Source organism: Microcaecilia unicolor, chromosome 10 (genome assembly GCF_901765095.1).
Source record: "Microcaecilia unicolor chromosome 10, aMicUni1.1, whole genome shotgun sequence".
Classification (NCBI taxonomy): Eukaryota; Metazoa; Chordata; class Amphibia; order Gymnophiona; family Siphonopidae; genus Microcaecilia; species Microcaecilia unicolor.
In genome coordinates, this window is record NC_044040.1 from 53,581,618 (window position 1) to 53,601,342 (window position 19,725).

A 19,725-nucleotide genomic window follows, 5' to 3' on the forward strand; every position below is an offset into this window, starting at 1 on the left:
GAGACGGTACTGCCTCAGGCGGTAATGGCTGCACACTAATTTGGAAATTAGTACATGGCCATTAATGGAAGAAATTGAAATTCGGCCATTTTAGAGCTGCACTAAAAAGTGGCCGGAGCGCACGGGAAACCCACACGCTAAAACTACCGCTGGCCACTTTTTAGCATGGCTTAGTAAATGTGCCTCTTAGTTACTAATAACTGGAGTTAACAGTAAAATAACACATCTTAACAGTAGCCCATGTTGATAACTTCCCCTTAAGATGGAAAAACAAAAGTTATTTTCTGTGTTTTTGAACAAACATTTCACCTGAGACTTTTTTTCTGTCTCATCTCAATCCTTATTTGAACGAGGCATATAAAGCATGTATCACAGTATAAAAATGATTCTTACAACCTTTGCCATATATTTTAGTTGTGTTTCAGTAGCAGGTATGGTGAGGTTTCTAATGAAGTTTATGGTTGAGTATCTTGGAATCTGTAATGAGTTCTTTGGATTAGTGGTAATTAAGATTAGGTTCAGAATGTTCTTGCTGCTGATACAGTACCCCAAACCTTATTGTATAGTATATACTGGTGAACATTGAACTCTTATCAGGCACTATAGATGTTATCACAGGCACTTCAATCAGTTTCTTCATATCTCCTGCAAGTGTAAGAACAGGGGTCAGCAAGTTGGCTGAGGTGCAGAAGGTAATGAAAGTGCCAGACACTCTTCAAACTTAGTTGAAAATCCAACTGGAAAAAAACAGAGTAATAAAATCATTTTACCACCATGGGTTAAAGTGCAGGTTTTCCTTGTTGTTGCACTATAAGTACAACATTAACAGGCACTATGAACAACTAATTAAACGCCACTCTCTGTAGTCTTCTCTGACCCTTAAGTTGCAGGTGTGTCAGTGATACTCCATTATCAATGGGAGATTTCAAAACTATAATAGATATTAACACCTGGTCCAAGATGTGTTCCCAATTAAATAGGCTAAGGAGCTAATTAGTGCCAATAATTGGGTGCTAATTGACACTAAGCAGCAATTTGGAATTGGGGCACATTTAGCTACGCACTATTCTGTAACAATGGGCACCCAAATCCCATAGCGTGCAACAAAAGGGCGTGGCCATGGGAGGTGCATGGGCAGGTTAGGGGCATTCTTTATATTTATGTGCAGTGCTTATAGAATAACGGGATGTGTGCCCAAATTAGGAGCCAGGAATTAAGTCTTTGTGCTGAAATCAGCATTCGTGTCCAGATGATCGAAAGCCCCGTGCTGTTCCAAACAGTGCTCTAAAAATAGCCCTGGAACAGCACGGGGCTTTACCGCCCCTATGATCGGAGATAATAGCTTACAAATTTATGCACGCTATTATTTCCGATCATAGGGTGCACAGTCCTCCCGCACTTGTTTGACAGGTCTGGGCTGTCAAAAGCCCAGACCTGTAAAACACAGGGACTGGAGATCCGTGGGACCACCAGGCCCCAAACAGCATGGCCCTTTGCCCCCACTGAACCCCCAGCCAGCGACACAGAGGCTGCAGATCTGGTGGACACAAGTTTGGGAGGGCTGGAGATCTGGTGGGTCTCCAACCCCCTGCACCCCCCACCCCCCAAAAGCCCTGGTGGCCCAGTGGGCTGCAAATCAAACCCCCCCAAACCTGGTGATCTAGCGGCCCTCTTTCCTGTCTCCCCTCTGTACCTTTGTTGGAGAAGGGAGGTACACTCCCTCCTCTTCCAGCAGTGCCACCTTGAAAATGGCGACGCCCAGCCCTGTCCAGTGCATACACCATATACTCGCTGATCTTTGGGAAGGAATATGTTTAGCATGCATTTGCATGCTACTTGGACTAAGAGCCTTGCTTAGCATGCATTAGCATGCTAGCTGTGTTCAGAGCCCACGAGTGCATAGTTTCACGCGCTCAGGGGCTCTGATCATGGGATGGTAGCAAACGCAAGCGCTAGTACGACACTAATAGCCTCTAGCACTCCTGTTTGCTTCTGATAATCTGCCCATCAATGCTCATTCTAGAACGGGCACTCAGCTTTCAATGCCCATTATAGAATTAGCATTGAGCACCAACTTTTATCGGCACTGATTTTTGAGAGCCATTTATAGAATTTTCTTCAGTTTCAGGATACTTGGAAGAACTTTTGGTTGACATTACCACCAATGGCTCACAGCCGCATCCTGAACATTTAGTGGTGTTGTACTTCACTGGTGTCAATGTTGCTCTACATATGCGCCCATGGTGTATGTTCTTTTTGGTGGAGTTGGGGGTGGGGGTGGGGATAGGGATCATTCAAGGTTGGTTTGTTAATTATAGTTCCTCCTTTTGGTTCTAATTTTTTATTGTTATGCAAGTCTTGTTTTGTTGGAACCCTAATAAAAAGATGTACACTGTATTTATTTATTAGAATTTAATATACCGTTCGAACTAACAGACTTGAGCAGTGTACATAAAATGATACAAAAACAAAATAAAAGCAAGACAGGAAAGATGTACCTCATTTATACCATACAAACTATAGAAAGCAGGAGCGGGAAGGGCATAACCAGGAAGAAGGGAGAAAGGGAAATGGAAAATAAAAGATAATAGATAAAAGGTCGGTGATAGCCCTGCGAGCAACAACTCCCCTCAGACGTTTGCGTTATAGACTTGTTGGTATTACCACGTTTCAATGCAGTTTAAAAGTTTTAAAAGATAGTTCAGCCCTAACAGACAGAGGGAGAGAATTCCAAAAGAAAGGGATGGAATAGAAGAAGGCACAGTGGCGGGTAAATTCAAGTTGGGTAGATTTAGGGCCTGGAAGTACTAGGTGAAAATCATTGATGGAGCGAAGTAAGCGTACTGGAGAATAGGAATGGTCAAAGATGCAAGATAGTCAGGAGTTCCAGCTCCAAAAGCCCTAAAATCGATGTGAGAAGTTTGAATAAAATTCGCTGTACATAGAATTTCCCCCCTGAAGATTAACACACATGTGGTAGGTGTTGCTTTTTAGTGGAATTATATAATGGAGATATTTACCTGCAGAAGGGAGAGTAGTCATTGAAAGCTGCTAACATAAGGCTACAGTTTCTAACATATATTATTTCTCCTTAATGCGTGTTATTGCCATTTAGGGGTGAAATCTATATGTGACGGCCAAAAAATTGGCACCGAAAAAAGTGCTATTCTATGAACCGCACTTAAAGTTAGACACAGTTCATAGTATAGCATTTACGCCCGGGAATTGTGCCGAACTTTTAGGAGCAGCCATTTGCACCAACTGCATAAATTTTAGGATGCCCCCATTCTGCCTATGACTCTCCCATTTCCTCACCCCCCCCTTTTTGAACCGCACCTAAATTTACGCACATATATTTTAATTAAATCTAATTAGCACCAGTAATTACGTATTAAGCCAATTATTGGTACTAATTACCTTATTCAATTATGTGCACAAATTGGGGACGCTCCAAATTTTTAGCTACTTGTATAGAATTCAGGGGGTTAGGGGGTAATTCTGTATGGATTGCTTAACATTAGGTGCCAGGATGATTGCATGCTAAGCGCAAATTCTATATTGTGCGAGTGCCATTATAGAATACTAGCGTAAGTCTGCATTTCTGCCCCTAATGTTAAACGGCTGGTGTAAATGGTCACCAGGGGTGTAGCTACATGGGGCCACGGGGGCATGGGCCCCCGTAGATTTGGCCCTGGACCCCCTGGCGATGACCCTCTCGACCCCCCTCCCACCGCTAACTCACCGTCGGGTACCTTTGCTGGTGGAGGACCCCAAACTCCGCCAGCTGAGGTCCTCTTCTTTGGCACAGCCACGTTGCTGATCTGCAAGGCTTTGTTCTGTTTCTGTGAGTCTGACGTCCTGCACGTACAACATACAGGATATCAGACTCACAGAAACAGAACGAAGCCTTGCAGATCAGCCAGCAACACGGCCGCGCTGGAGAAGAGGACTTCGGCCGGCAGGGGATGGGGTCCCCCGCTAGCAAAGGTACCCAACAGTGATGGCGGCAGCGGGGGAGGGTTGGTGGCGGCGGGAAGGGGGAGTCGAAAGTGTTGGCGCCGGGGGGGGTCAAAGTTGGTGGTGGCGCCGGGGAGAGGGTCAAAAATGACGGGGGGGGGGGGTCGGCGGCACTGGGGGAGACTAAAATGTGCCCCCTCACCTCAGGCTCTGGACTCCCCTCCCGCCGAAGTCTGGCTACGCCCCTGATGGTCACACTTTCATATAAGCAGAGCAGAATGAATGCTAATGTTGGCTTGTCATTATTTGACTATTTAAATATTTAGGTAAGTAAGGGGAGCCCTCAGAATATTTATTCATTCAAATGAGCATCCGCTAGCGGAAGTGTAGCCAGGTAGTGATGTCGGGGGAAGCGGAAAGCAAACTGCATAGGCGCGCGTGCGCATCCGCACAGGAATGATGGACCATGTGAAAAATAGGCGCCAGCGCTGTAGAAGCCCTTTTTGGGGAGCAATCGCTCCCCTGGCAACCCATCTAGCTATGACGTTGTCCGCTAGTAAAAGGACAGTTCAAGAGTGATCATTTACGTTTTTCTTTCATTTTGCTATCCACATGCACCACTCCAAACAGTGAAATAGAAATAAATGGAGCTCTACCATACAAGTGTCTACCAGTAAAAACATTTTTCTCCTTTTCATCAAAAATAAATATAGCAAACAATAGTTGCTTATCTTCAATGTGTGCTTAAATTCCCAGATACAATTAATCACATTAACTATGCTCCATGCGGTGGCTGAAGATTGCTCATGGCTCTGTTCAGGTTCCCCTTAAAGCTTCAAGGACACCCGACCACGGGTTTCATTCATGGATACAACTTTTTTGAGGACTCAGGCAGCAAGCTCTGAGCTTGGGTGGAAGAGAACAAAAGCTATTCTGGTTCAGGAGGACTGATAATCTTATAAGCAGTCATGCTCTGTTGATGGCATCTGAAAAGCAGTGCTGAGAAAAGGTTGTATTTTGCTACAAATTGTATAAAAGCAGGCCTGAGAATTTCCTTCCTCCTCTGCAGTTAAAAGTACTCACACTGTACTTTTCACCTGTACTACAAAGTAGAGGAGCCAGGGGAGGGCTGAACCGGCAGAGAAAGGCACCTCAGAAAGTTCAGGTGGCAGACTTTTCTCTAACGAAGCAAACACCCACAGAAGGTGAGCTCTCCACAGGAAAACCAACGAAAGGCAAAACACACAGTGGATCCAAAAAAAAGGTCCTCTCACAATGAGTGTCTTCCTGAACAAGGTCTTTATTAACAGTAGCAGAATTGACCCGACACGTGACGTGTTTCAGCCGTGAGGCCTGCGTCAGGGGTCTAGCGTTATCTGTAGAAAAAAGTGCCTTGTAGGTCAGATGAAAAAATAGCACTAAAGCTGCTAAAAGCGATATCTTCACGCTTCCTAACACGAAAGTCTCAAATTTCGCAGCGTTCTTGCCTCCTCCCTTTGGGTGCTAAATGCTCCATGTAGCACCTGCAGCTGCTGCAACTTGGCAGAACAGAATTACTGGAAGCTGCCGGAGTGAGCTCTGGGGCTCCTTGCAGCTTCAGAGATAAGTGAGAGGAAAGGAAGCCGGGTGTTGAATGGCAGCTTCCAGTAATTCTGTTCTGCCAAGTTGCAGCAGTTGCAGGTGCTACATGGAGCATTTAGCACCCAAAGGGAGGAGGCAAGAACGCTGCGAAATTTGAGACTTTCGTGTTAGGAAGCGTGAAGATATCGCTTTTAGCAGCTTTAGTGCTATTTTTTCATCTGACCTACAAGGCACTTTTTTCTACAGATAACGCTAGACCCCTGACGCAGGCCTCACGGCTGAAACACGTCACGTGTCGGGTCAATTCTGCTACTGTTAATAAAGACCTTGTTCAGGAAGACACTCATTGTGAGAGGACCTTTTTTTTGGATCCACTGTGTGTTTAGACTTTTCTCTAAAGCAGGTGCAGCTGTTCTGCTGCCAGTCCTCAAATTTTGAGAGGAGAATGCTCAGGGAGAGTCACTTTGAAGATTGGCTTGCAAGCCTGTGAGTAGAAAGCATTCTTAGGAGAAAGAGACAGAGGCAAAGGGCCACAAGGCTGATTATAATAACTTGGCCTAACCTGGAGAAAGCAGGCGTCAAACCAACTTGCAAATCAACAAAAGAGTCCCAGTATGACGCTTTAATAAATATTGTCATCTCTTGCCATGCTGGGACTTTTTTGTTGATTTGCTCTTTGGTTTGGCATCTGGTTTCTCTAGAAACAAACACTGTTCAAACCTCCACCACAGACAGTATGCACAGCACAGACACTTCAAAAAGTGGCAGAAAAAAAAGCCTCCGATTCCCTGTTACTGTTACTGAGACATTGACACATGGGATAGTTATGTCACAGGCTAAAAAAAAAAACCATTCCTATAATAATCAAAAACCGTTTGTTGTATTTTACAGATGAAAAAGCATTATTTAATTTTACTGTATTATTCAGTTAGTGAAAATGTGAAACACATAAGGGTCCTTTCACTAAGGTGTGGTAAAAGGGTGCTCGCACTACGTTTTTGACGCATGCTGAGGCCTCCTTTTACCGCAGCGGGTAAAAGGCTGTCTATTTTTGTAAAGAAATGGCCGTGCAATAAGTGAACCACTTTCTGCGGGGCCAATTTGGGGGGCGGGGGCACTTACCACCACCCATTGAGGTGGCAGTAAGCAGTGGCGTAGCAAGGGTGGGGCGGTGGGGGCGGTCCGCCCCGGGTACATGCTGCTGGAGGGTGCAGAGAGCAGCCTCGCGCCTGTCGGCTCCGCTAGTTCCCTGCACCCTCTGCCCCGGAACAGGTTACTTCCTGTTCCGGGGCAGAGGGAGCCAGTGGAGCCGACAGGCGCGCGGCCGCTCTCTGCACCCTCCAGCAGCCAAGAATGCACCTGGGGGGGGGCTTTGATGTGCCGGGGAGGGTGTGTCATTGCGCCGGGGAGGGGGGTGTCATTGCGCCGGGGGGGGGGGGGGTGCGCAGTGGCAGTCCGCCCCGGGTGGCAGCCGACCTAGGTTTGCCACTGGCAGTAAGGGCTCCTGCACTAACCCAGCGGTAACCAGGCAGCATGCGGCACTGCTCGATTACCACCAGGTAACCATCGGCACTACAAAAATAGAAAATGTTTTGTCGTTCCGGAAATGGCGTTCTCTGGGGGGGTAGGAACTACCGCCAGGCTCCTGCGGTAGTTTTGGGGTTGGTGCACAGCAAGGCGGTTGCCTTTTAGTAAAAGGGCCCCTTAGTTTCAGGAGAGCATCTTCCAGAAGACCGATCACAGTCCCACCAACAGTGGCATAATTTCGCTCTTCACTGCTTCATGGATAACGACTGTTTCCATTATTTCATATGGTTCACTAACTCCAACCTCAAACACCCTTTCTCCATACTTGGTTTCTGCAGACTAGACCTTTTTTTTATTACGATCTCCAAAGTATCTGTAGACCTATCAGCCCTGTACACATTGCTCCCTTAATTGCCACGTATATGAATTAATTAACGTGCAATAACATTACTTTTGTTCACTGACCTAATTTATCTCATACAGTACTATTCACTTCGGTGGCAATTCTACTACTTTTCTATAGCGCTACTAGACGTATGCAGCGCTGTACACTTGAACATGAAGAGACAGTCCCTGCTCAACAGAGCTTACAATCTAATTAGGACAGACAAACAGGACAAATAAGAGATAAGGGAATTACTAAGGTGGGGATGATAAAATAAGGGTACTGAACAAGTGAGTAAGGGTTAAAAGTTAAAAGCAGCATCAAAAAGGTGGGCTTTTAGCCTAGATTTGAAGACGGCCAGAGATGGAGCTTGACGGACCGGCTCAGGAAGTTTATTCCAGGCATATGGTGCAGCAAGATAAAAGGAACGGAGTCTATATATTGGTGCCCTCATTTGGGTGCTCCAATGCAGAGCAGTTCGCACCAATTCTGTAACGGTAGGGTTACCATATGTCCGGATTTACCCAGACATGTCCTCTTTTTGAGGACATGTCCGGGCATCCAGACGGGTTTTGCCAGTCCGGCCGTTTGTCCGGATTTCTGGACAAACGGGCGGGCGGGCCTATCCTAGCCTTCCCTTCCCTTACTTACCCCTACTGCCCTGGTGGTCTAGTGACCTCTTTGGGGCAGGAAAGAGCCCCCTCTTTCCTGCTCGGAGCTCTGTCCTTGCCCTGCATCCTGTTGCTCTGACGGTCTCGGGATTGAAAATGGCCGCCGAGAGTTGAAGCGGCCATTTTGAATCCCGAGACCGTCACAGAAACAGGATGCAGGGCAAGGACAGAGCTACTACTGCTTATCATTTCTATAGCGCTACCGGACGTACCAGAGCTCCAGTCAGGAAAGAGGAGGCTCTTTCATGCCCCGAAGAGGTCACTAGACCCCAGGGCAGTAGATAGTAAGTAAGGGGAGGGGAATATGTGACAAGGGGTGGGGCGAGGATGCGAAAGGGGCGGGGCCAGGGGTGGGACATGTGCCCTCTTTTTGAGAGGACAAAATATGGTAACCCTATGCAACAGCATCTGGGCACCTAGATTCCATTATTGAATAGCAGCGTAAACTTGCATTGGCACACTAAAATAAATGTACACCCACTTATTTTGTACAAGTCCAACAATCCAGACTGCTCAGGGATTGGGTCAGTCTGGATTTTCTGGATTCTCAGGCAGTACTTTTAAAATTCAAATCCAGCGTCTATCTGTGTCTCTCTTCCCCAAAGGAGGAGACCTGAGCCTCCTGTGACCGTGCCTCCATCCCTCACCCCCGCACGGTTTGGAATTCCTCCCTCCCCTCCCAGCTCTGCCTGCGGCTCTCACTCCTCCAATGTAAAATACCTTTTCAGAGGTCTTCTGTGCTGCTGCTGCTGCAGCACCAACAGCAGCCTTACTCACAGGCTGTCTTCGGCCTGCATTGGGCCTTTCCCTCTGACCCATCCTACCCTTGCTAAACAGGAAGTTGCATCAGAAGGGGCGGGATGGGTCAGAGGGAAAGGCCTGAATATGGAAGACTTCTGAAAAGGTATTGTATACTGGGGGAGTGAGAGAGAGATGCAAACAGGGCCAGGAACGGAGGGAGAGATGCTGGACTGGGGGGGGGGGGGGGGGGGGGGAGGAGAGAGGAAGAAGTTGTGTAACACTTGTAGTCCAGACTCTCAGGTGGTTCAGAATTCTGGCATCTGGATATTAGGACTTCTACTGTAGCAAGTGGAGTGGAGGAGTGGCCTAGTGGTTAGAGCACTGGTCTTGCAATCCAGAGGTGGCCAGTTCAAATCCCACTGCTACTGCTTGTGATCTTGGGCAAATCACTTAACCCTCCATTGCCTTAGGTACAAACTTAGATTGTGAGCCCTCCTGTGACAGGGAAGTACCCAGTGTACAGGAATGTAACTCACCTTGAGTTACTTCTGAAAAAGGTGTGAGCAAAATCCAAATAAATAAAATAATAAACAAGTCAATGGAAGGCATAAATGTGTCTGTGCATAAATGATTTAAATAGCCAAATACTATCTGTATAATTTTTGAAATGTTATAGATAGGGCAGTCATGGATTGGCCGCTTGGCGGAAAATGCATCTCACTTTGACAGCTCGATAGATGCTTGCTGCACCTTGTACCCAAATTAATTTCACTTCAAAAAGACAGTGACTGAACTTCGTGCTGTGCCTCACTCTTCCTACTAATCCTCCAAGGTGAGTCATGCACTTTAATGATGCAGTTTAGCACAGGCACAGAAGAAAGCAATTGCAAGCCCTTCATTGACTGACAGCCAGATATTATAGCACTGCCTTTAATGCGTGGCACCAGGAAATGCACTTAATTCAGTGGGACAGCAGCCAAAGGCAGAGAGGCTTAGACGGATATAGCAAGGCATTAACAAATCTTCAAACTGCTTTCAACATAGTGGACTTGAAAAGCACAGAAATCACTGGTCCACAACTACAACAGTAGCTTTCAAAATATGTGACTGAAATTGAACATGAGAAAATGTATTTACATATATGTAATGCATCTGCACAAAAGATAGGTTATGAGAATTGCTAAGAGCAACAAGTGGAATAGGAAACTGGCCAGGGCTTTCTCAGCCCAGCCATACCTGAAGGTGAGAATATCATAATCCCATCTTAATAGGATTTGAAATTTCACTGGACGAATTTGAGTATTGCTATTGAATGGAGGAGTGTTGGATGTGAGCTAAATAAGGCACCTTGTGTTTTCATGTACTCAGGGGTCGATGGAGAAACCCGTGTAGTAGCAGTGGCATACCAAGGGCAGGGTGGGCTGTCCCAGGTGCAGATCAAAGTGGGGGGGTGTTCTGCTCCTGCTGCTCTGTTGGTCTTTTCCTTCCCCGGCTTTAAACTTTTAAACCCCAACCTGTTCCGCGGTCTGCGTGCGCCTTCCTGCAACCTCCACACACAACCTGTTGGGCCACTGCGTCTCCTCTCTCTCCTTGTGTCGCCCTTCGCCTTCTGCAGTGGCGCAGCCTGTGCCTTCTCTGCAACGTCCACCCCCTGCCGGGCCACTGCGCTGCATCTCCCATCAGTGTCCTTCGCCTTTCAGCAATGTGACACATCCACCCCTGCTGGGCCACCACCGCTGCTAGTCTGCCAGAAGAGAAGTAGAGGTAGCGAGTGGTGGCAGCACCAACGGCAAAGCAAGTGAGCAAAAAAAACAGTAAATTGTTGGATGGATGATCACGGGGTCTCTCCTACCCGTGGCTGCTGACCCTGCCCCTTTGAGGTCACTTCCAGTTCAAGAGCAGAGCCAGCAGTCACAGGTAATTAGGCCCCGTGATTTTAATATTTTTATTTCATCCTGCCTTCCCTTGGCTTTCTTTTTAAACTTTTTTATTGCGGCTGGTTTGGAACAGGAACAGTAGCATGGGGGGGGATCATGAAATGTGAAAAAGATAGAGGGGGCCCAGAGCACTGGATGGGAGAGAAGAGGAAAAAGGGTAACATGGATGGGAGAGAGAGGGCAGACATGGGGGGGAGGCAGATGCTGATGGGAGATAAAGGGCAAATGCTAGATGGAAAGGGGCAGAGACGGGGCAGATGCTGATGGGAGAGAAAGGGCAGACACTGGATAGAGGGGGCAAATGCTGGATGGAAAGGGGCAGAGAGAGGGAGCAGATGCTGATGGGAGAGAGGGCAGATGCTGGATGGAAAGGGGCAGAGAGAGGGAGCAGATGCTGATGGGAGAGAGGGCAGATGCTGGATGGAAAGGGGCAGAGAGAGGGGGCAGACACTGATGGGAGAGTGAAGACAGATGAGGAAAGCAGAAACCAAAGACAACAAAGATAGATAAAATTTATTTTTCCTTTTTTGCGTTGGGATAAAGTAGTATTGTTGTTGTTGTAGTATTAAACATTTATAAATAGAAAATGGAAATAAGGTAATCTTTTTATTGGACTAATTTTAATACATTTTGACTAACACATTGTTTTTTTTCTGACCATTTGTCTCATTTCATGATTATTACTAAAAATAATTATTTTGTATGGGGGGGTGTTAAAAATGATCAGCCCCGGGTGTCGAGTACGCTAGGTATGCCACTGTGTAGTATACAGTAAGCTAATGAAATGTAAATTCAAAGCACGCAGAACTTGTGTGCTAATCAGGGAAAGGGTGCCAGACACAGGCACACAAAGGCGGAGTCACTGTATGTACATCCGAGGAAGACAAAAGTACCAGCAAACATCTGTGCATGAACAAGAATACGCATAAATACTAGCCTTGCAAAAATGTTTTGCACATAAAATTTGTGCAAGACTAATATTTATGCTCCCAAATAACCGGTTCATGTGCAGACCTGTGCTGCCACTCTCATTTTCTTCAAAAATGTGCACAAAGCTGTTACCTCCCATTCTGTTGTGCTTTAAAACCCTCTGTTTACGTCTCTGCATTGCATAGGAATACCTTAATGACCTCATTACCATGCATTTTAATATACGATTCACCTACCCCCTGATTCTATAAAGGTCCTGATTTGCGCATGCAATTTAATTGAATAACAAGCCAATTAGTGCCAATAATTGGCTTAAGCAATTATTGACACTAATTAGATTTAATTGGGACCAACGCACGTAAAGTTAGGCGCAGGATCCGTGTCTAAAATTTACACGCATTCCAAAAAAGGTGACACGGAAAACGGAGAGTTATGGGCGTTTTGAGGCAGAATGGGGGAGTGGCTTCCAGTTATGTGTGTAATTACAGAATAATGGTGCTCCGCATGTAAATTGAGGTGCAGGCATTTTCACTATGTTTTCGTTGTTGCAAATGGCTGAGCCTAACTTTACGCATGACTCTCCTCTTAATTATGTATTCTTTAAACCACACTGAACTTTAGGCTCAGCTTATGGGGGGGGGCTCCAATTTTTTAGATGCCATTTATAGAATTTACCCCCTAATGTGTACCATGCAAGTTAACTTCTGTGCTGAACTATGTGCACTATGGAGACAATTCTATAAATTGGTGCCTCTGTTTGCCGATGCTGAACACTAACCCCCCCCCCCCCCCCCCTGTTTACTAAGCCGTGCACCTTTATTTATTTATTATTATTTTTTTTTTTATTTAGATTTTGCTCACACCTTTTTCAGTAGTAGCTCAAGGTGAGTTACATTCAGGTACTCTGGATATTTCTGTGTCCCAGGAGTGCTCACAATCTAAGTTTGTACCTGTGGCAATGGAGGGTTAAGTGACTTGCCCAAGATCACAACGAGCAGCAGCAGGATTTGAACTGGCCACCTCTGGATTACAAGACCGGTGCTCTAACCATTAGGCCACTCTTCCAGTGGTGTAGCAAGGGCAGGGCGGTGGGGGCGGTCCGTCCCGGGTGTCAGCAAGTGGGGGGTGCTCCGCTCCCGCTGCTCCCACCCTCCTTTAAAAAAAATTTTGTGAAGCGGAGTTGCAGGCAGCGCCTCGCGTCTGTCCTGCTTGTAAAAGAAGTAAATCTCTTCTCCTCCTCATCGTCGGGCTTCACTGTGTCCCACCCTCCTCTGAGGTAACTTCCTATTTCCGCGAGGGTGGGACACAGTGAGGCCCGACGACGAGGAGGAGAAGAAATTTACTTCTTTTACAAGCAGGGCAGACGCGAGGCGCTGCCTGCAACTCTGCTTCACAAAATGTTTTTTAAAGGTAGGGTGGTAGTGGCAAGGTTGGAAGGGGAGCTGCAAGACGGGGAGGGGAGGGAGGGTAGGGAGAGGGGAGACAGGTTCGTTTTTAGTGATGATCAAAGTATCTAATCTACAACACGGGGGGGGGGAAAGGATGGGGGAGATAAAACTTAACATGCAGTTGATGTTGAAGGGCATTGTTGGAAGTTTAGAGGGAGGGGGGAGGGGGGATAAGGGGAGGGGGGAATTCTTTTTCAAAACGTTATTAAGATGTTATGGTGTATTATGATGTTTGCATACAGCATGGTATGTTTGTGGAACTTTGCAGTGTATTGTTGACATAGTTGTAACGTGCTGAAGTTGTAATAAAAACCGCTTAAACATAAAGGTATGGTGGTGGCAGGAGAAGAGGGCTGTCATTGATTCAGGGTGGGGAGGGGGTTCTCAGATGGGAGAGGGGTGTTGTGGGGGTTCTCAGATGGGGAGGGGAGGGTTTTCAGATAGAAGGGGACTGGGGTGGGCTGGGGAGGGGGTTCTCAGATAGGAGAAGGGGATTGGGGTGGGGTGGGGAGGGGAGGGGTGTTGTGAGGGTTCTCAGATGGGGAGGGGAAGGGGTTCTCAGATGGGAGAAGGGGTGGGGTTTCTCAGATGGGAGAAGGGAGGTGGGGAGGGGGCTCTCAAATGGGAGAAGGGGGCTGGAACTGGGGTCTGAGAAGGGGTCATGAGGGAAAATGGGGAATGCCTGGGTCAGGTGGGAGAATGGGTCGGGCTGATAAGAGGGGCCCTAATGCAAGGCATGTGGATGAAGGGGGCTGGAACTGGGGGCTGAAAAGGAGAGTAGGTGGGATAAGGGGGCTACTACTGGGACTGGGGGCTGAAAAGGGCAGGGGCAGAAACTGTGGGGACTGAGGGCTGAAAATGAGACAGGGAGAAGTGGCTGGGGCTGAAGCTCAGGACTGGTGAGAGAAAAGGGCTGGGGTTGAAACTGGGGGCTGAAAGGGGGACAGGGAGAAGTTGCTGGGGGCTGAAGCTCGGGACTTTTGGAAGAAAAGGGCTGGGACTGTAACTGGGGACTGGTGGGATAGTGGGGCTGGAACTGGGGGCTGAAAAAAAGGGGCAGAGAGAGGGGACAAATCCTGGATGGAAGGGGAAGTGAGAGGGAGGGCAGACCCTGGATGGATGGGAGAGGGAGGGCAAATGGTGGATTGAAGGGGCAGAGAGAAAGGGCAGAGAGTGGATGGAAGGGATAGAAAGGGCAGACAGTGAATGGAAGGGGGAGAGAGAGAGGGCAGACAGGGGCAGATGGTGGATGAGGGGAAGTAACCTGTTCCTGGGCAGAAGGAGCTGCAGCGAACGAGCGAAGTCGGAGCCCACAGCGCGCGCCGCAGCACCCCCCAGCGGCGTGCACCCGGGGCGGACCGCCCCCACTGCCCCCCCTTGGTACGCCACTGCACAGAAGCCTTAGTAAATGGAAGTAAGTGCCATTTCTACAACAGCACCTGTGTACCAAGAGGTCTGTATAGAATACTAGCATAAGTCATGCCATGTCAGTGGCAGTTGTAAACAGGCACACCTGCATGCACCATGTGACTCACATGACCGATTGTATTCTATAAGATACATGTATGGCCAGCCCATGTTCTGCCTCAGGAGTCTTAATGTTCCTTGGAAGTAGTCTGTAGAAACAAATTGTGTCTGTCAATCTATTCACAAACACAGACCTCGTTTGTAGTGCTCAGTACTCAAAAGATACTTAGTGCAGGATCGGCAGTGAAACGTCACCTGTTTAAGACGAATCTTTTGAATATTGAGCACTACAAACGAGGTCTCTGTTTGAGAACAGATTGACAGACATAATTTGTTTCTACAGACTACTTCCAAGGAACATTAAGACTCCTGAGGCAGGCCGGTTGGCCAAAACATGGCCGTGTCGAGTCTCCTCGAGTTGCTACATTGGTTTGGACTTATCAATTAAAGTGGACTTTTTGTACATCGTCTAAGATCTTATTTTTGTGTCATCTTTGCTGTGTTCCTTGTTGCTTTGTGCTTGTGAAGACCGTGTTCTTCTGTGTTTACATCGGCCCCTGTTCTGCCCATGTATACCCCCTGCAGTTATGCACTACATTATTAAACATCACCTAATGTACGTTCACATGTAACTACCAATTGTTGGGGCCTATGACACGTGTAAGTGGTGCGTACATCTAAGCACCAATTTGTACAATGACTTCCTGTGCGCCCTGTATCATGCACGCACATCTTGCGTTAACCCCGCACTTCTGCTCACATTGGTCCCTAAGAAAGGTGAGTACTAAAGAGGGAGAGAACAAGAGGTGTTCTGGTTCAGGACTGACATAATCAGTCGTGCTTGTTTGATGGCAACTTGAAAACTGTGCTGAGGAAAAGTTGTATTTTGTCACAAATTGTACTCAGAATATGGAACTCTACTGAATATAGAACGCAGAGAAAAGGATGCGTTTTGGTTATTGTTCAACAATCAATATTTTTATGTGAAAAAGTATGTGAATCCCTAATTTTCATAGCACAATTACTACTACTACTACTACTACTACTACTTATCATTTCTATAGCGCTACTAGACGTACGCAGCGCTTTACAATTACATAGTAACATATAGTAACATAGTAGATGACGGCAGAAAAAGACCTGCACGGTCCATCCAGTCTGCCCAACAAGACAAACATATGTGTATACCTTACCTTGATTTGTACCTGCCTTATTCAGGGCACAGACCGTACAAGTCTGCCCAGCAGTACTTCCCGCCTCCCAACCACCAGTCCCGCCTCCCATCACCGGCTCTGGCACAGACCGTATAAGTCTGCCCTCCACTATCCTCGCCTCTCAACCACCAACCCCTCTTCCCCCCACCTGCTCCGCCACCCAATTTCGGCTAAGCTTCTGAGGATCCATTCCTTCTGCACAGGATTCCTTTATGCATATCCCACGCATGTTTGAATTCCGTTACCGTTTTCATCTCCACCACCTCCCACGGGAGGGCATTCCAAGCATCCACCACCATCTCTGTGAAAAAATACTTCCTGACATCTTTCCTGAGGCTGCCCCCCCCTTCAACCTCATTTCATGTCCTCTCGTTCTACCGCCTTCCCATCTCCGGAAAAGATTTGTTTGCGGATTAATACCTTTCAAATATTTGAACGTCTGTATCATATCACCCCTGTTCCTCCTTTCCTCCAGGGTATACATGTTCATTGAACATGAAGAGACAGTCCCTGCTCGACAGAGCTTACAATCTAATTAGGACAAACAATAGATAAGGGAATATTAAAGTGAGGATGATAAAATAAGGGTTCTGAACAAGTGAATAAGGGTTAGGAGTTAAAAGCAGCATCAAAAAGGTGGGCTTTTAGCCTAGATTTGAAGACGGCCAGAGATGGAGCTTGACAGACCGGCAGTTAGTTGGCTAATTAGAATCAGGTGTTTAAATAACTGGGTAACAGGTAAACCACCCTAATGGATAAATCTGCCCAATTAAGGGGCTCGTTTACTAAAGTGTGGTAATGTTTTGTGCTTACCATGCATTAGTTGCAAAAATTATTGCACAGTAAGTGCAAAGCCTGTGCAGTAAATGCAAGAGTATGCATTTACCAAGCAGTACCACATTATCCGCCATGCCAGCTAGTCTGTGTTCTCTGCCACTGAAGATAACATGGTGCATACCCAGTCACCACAAATGAAATGAAAAATTCACACCTCTGCCATGGATGAGCGCCCTCACCCCCTACATCCCCCCATCTGATCCCCCACCCCTGATGTCATCTTCCTGATATCCTCCAACAATGATTTCCAGAGCATGCGTTGAATTAAAATATATTTTCTCCTTCTTGTTTTAAAAGTATTATGTAACTAGGGGACACACCATGAAGTCTCTTTGCTTTTTGAAAGAGTAAACAATCGGTTTGCTTTTACCTGTTCTGCTCCACTCAGCATTATGTAGACCTCTATTATATCTCCCCCCACCCACTCCGAGCCCTAACCACTTAAGCCTTTCTTCATATGAGAGGAGTTCCATCCCCTTAATCATTTTGGTTTGCTCTTCTTTGTACCTTTTCTAATTACATCCAGGGGCGTTGTCAGACCTCACGTTGGGAGGGGGCCAGAGCCCGAGGTTGGGGGCACATTTTGAGTGTTGCCCTCCACCTCTCCCCCTCACAAATACCTTTCCTGGCAGGGGTCCCCAACCAAAGCCTTCTTCAGCGTGGTCTCTGGCGCAGCTGTGAAGAGCAGGGGGCAGGCAGTGAACACAGCTGCGCCGGAGATCGCTGAGCGTCAGCATGCACAAGAGGAGCAAGAAGAAAGAAGAGAGTGGGGTAGGCAGCAAACACGGCTGCGCCAGAGACCGTGCTGAAGAAGGCTTCAGATGGTGGGGGTTGGGGATCCCCGCCAGCCAAACCAGGGGCTTGGACGAAATTTGCGCATAGCTACGGCCCTAATTACGTCACATCTTTTTTGAGGTGCAGCAACCAGAATGGTACACAGTACTCAAGGTGAGGTCACACAATGAGTGTGATACAGAGCATTATGATATTCATTGTTTTATTTTCCAATTCATTCCTAATAATGACTAACATTCTGTTTGTTTATTGGCTGCTGCAACGTACTGAGCAGAAGATTTCAATGTATTGTCCATGGTGACACCTAGTATGTGGAACTCCTAGTGTGGAACTTAGTCTCAGCTAGCTAAAATTTGGGTTATTCTTCCCAATGTGCATCACTTTGCCCTTGTCCACAATACATTTGGAAGCTCAGTCTCACAAGTGCCAGTGGCATTCATCCCTCCAAATAGCACAGCTGGAAGCACCTTGCAGAATTTGGTGCCTGGGGCAAAGCTCCATTGGCCACGCCTTAATTCCTACCCTGCCACGTCTTTATTTCATTCATTCACTTCATGCAATTAAATATATAAAGGATGTATTCATTTTTGAACTGCTAAAATAATTTTGCAATGGATTAATTATGTATTACTTTTATTTTGGAAAAGACATTTTTACAGTATAATAATAATTACACATTATGTTTCTGTTCAACCTTTGTTTTGGGGGGTTTGTACTGCAAATTACCATGGTCCTGTTTCAGCCAAGAACAGGAATCTGCAACACTGGCATGGAATGGTGTCATAAAAAATGAGATTGTGCAATACGATCGTACTGTTCCTTTTATGCTGGAGATACAATGCCAGAAAGAATTATCTGAATAATGTACCATAACCTGAGTAATCCAAGTTTTACATGATCTGCTTAAGCACAATGGTGTACCACTTATTTAAAAGAATGGATAGAGATTAATGTGACTGTATAGCTTGTCCTTCAATAATCTGTCACATTTATTTCATTTATAGGGTGGGGTCTGTTCTTTCAGCAGCAGTCAAGCCATGGAGCACAACATCAGTAAATCAAAGATGGATTTGGGTATTTCAAGAGCCAAGTCCCAGCTTCCAGTACCCAAAAATAAAACTTCTCAGTCTTCTGTGAACATGAAAAAAAGCAGCAGCAATACAAGGCAAAGAGAGACAAGTTACTCAAAAGATGAGAATTGGAACTTGCACAAAAAATACAATAAATGAACCTAAACAATAGTCCTGCCTAGAACTTTCTACTCATGCTTTATATAATATTTCTTACTTCAAAGATCAAAGTGTTACCGTGTAAATATTAGATGACCCCTGTATTATAATGTATATATGGGACCACAGTTACAACTGATATGTAAAAAAAATAGTCATTTTATAACAAAATGTTTTTTCTTCTTATAAGAACTGTGAAAATTTAAATTGCAGTGTCGGGAGATCATAAAATATTTAAGTTACACATGCTTTTTTCAGATATGATAATGATTGCGCTGGTCTTGTTTTGTTGTTGACCATAGTCAGAGGTATTGCCACAGAAAAGATCTGCATAACAGGTTTTGTGAAGGTCTCGTAATATTCTGTGTCGATTGCACAATGTACACCCGCCATCTTCCAGCTAAGAGCATGTTATTGTCCTTACCTGGATGGAAAGCAAACAGAATGTGGCAATAACAAGAAACAGTTGAAAACCCGAACACTTACTAATGGTTGCAAGCCATTCTTGAGGTCTGATTGATTAAAGGTTTTCTCCTATTTTTTTTTGTCTATGGGAAAATGCTTAATAAATAGGGACCCAAATATTTTAAGTACTTAGAAAGCTGGCTTAAGCACTTATGGTTTTGTTTTCCTCCTGCAATGTTTATCTTGCCATTTTTGTTGTGTCATATATTCAAAAGCTAAAAGTTTGCATTATCACTTATGTAAATATTGAAGTCTTAATGCAATAAATCTGGCTCCTTTCTTTACAATGCATCTCCTTTGACTTCGTATGGATATATATTTAGTAATGTGCTAATTTTTTTTTTGGCTGAATTTCTGATCATTACTGGGAAGAGGGTCAGATCCCTGAAAATGTTCTGGATGTGCATTTTTCATTTCACATGTAAGCAATAATATAAAACAGGGGTTGTAGTAAACATTTCAAACTCATCATCTAAGTGCGAGTGAATTAATGCTTGTGCTGGACCAAGTTATTGTTTTTATTCATACTAACTAAACTTGG

The 19,725-nt window shown here is 45.9% G+C and overlaps 1 protein-coding gene across 1 annotated transcript in view; it reads left to right on the forward strand.

Annotated features, from left to right (window-relative positions):
* Window positions 1-19,465, forward strand: part of CTTNBP2 (cortactin binding protein 2) — a 321,332-nt gene extending 301,867 nt beyond the window's left edge. The window contains 1 exon segment of the mRNA XM_030216832.1: window positions 18,495-19,465. Within this exon segment, the coding sequence (XP_030072692.1) occupies window positions 18,495-18,719 (225 nt within the window). The 3' untranslated portion in view covers window positions 18,720-19,465.
* Window positions 19,466-19,725: the final 260 nt, after the last annotated feature.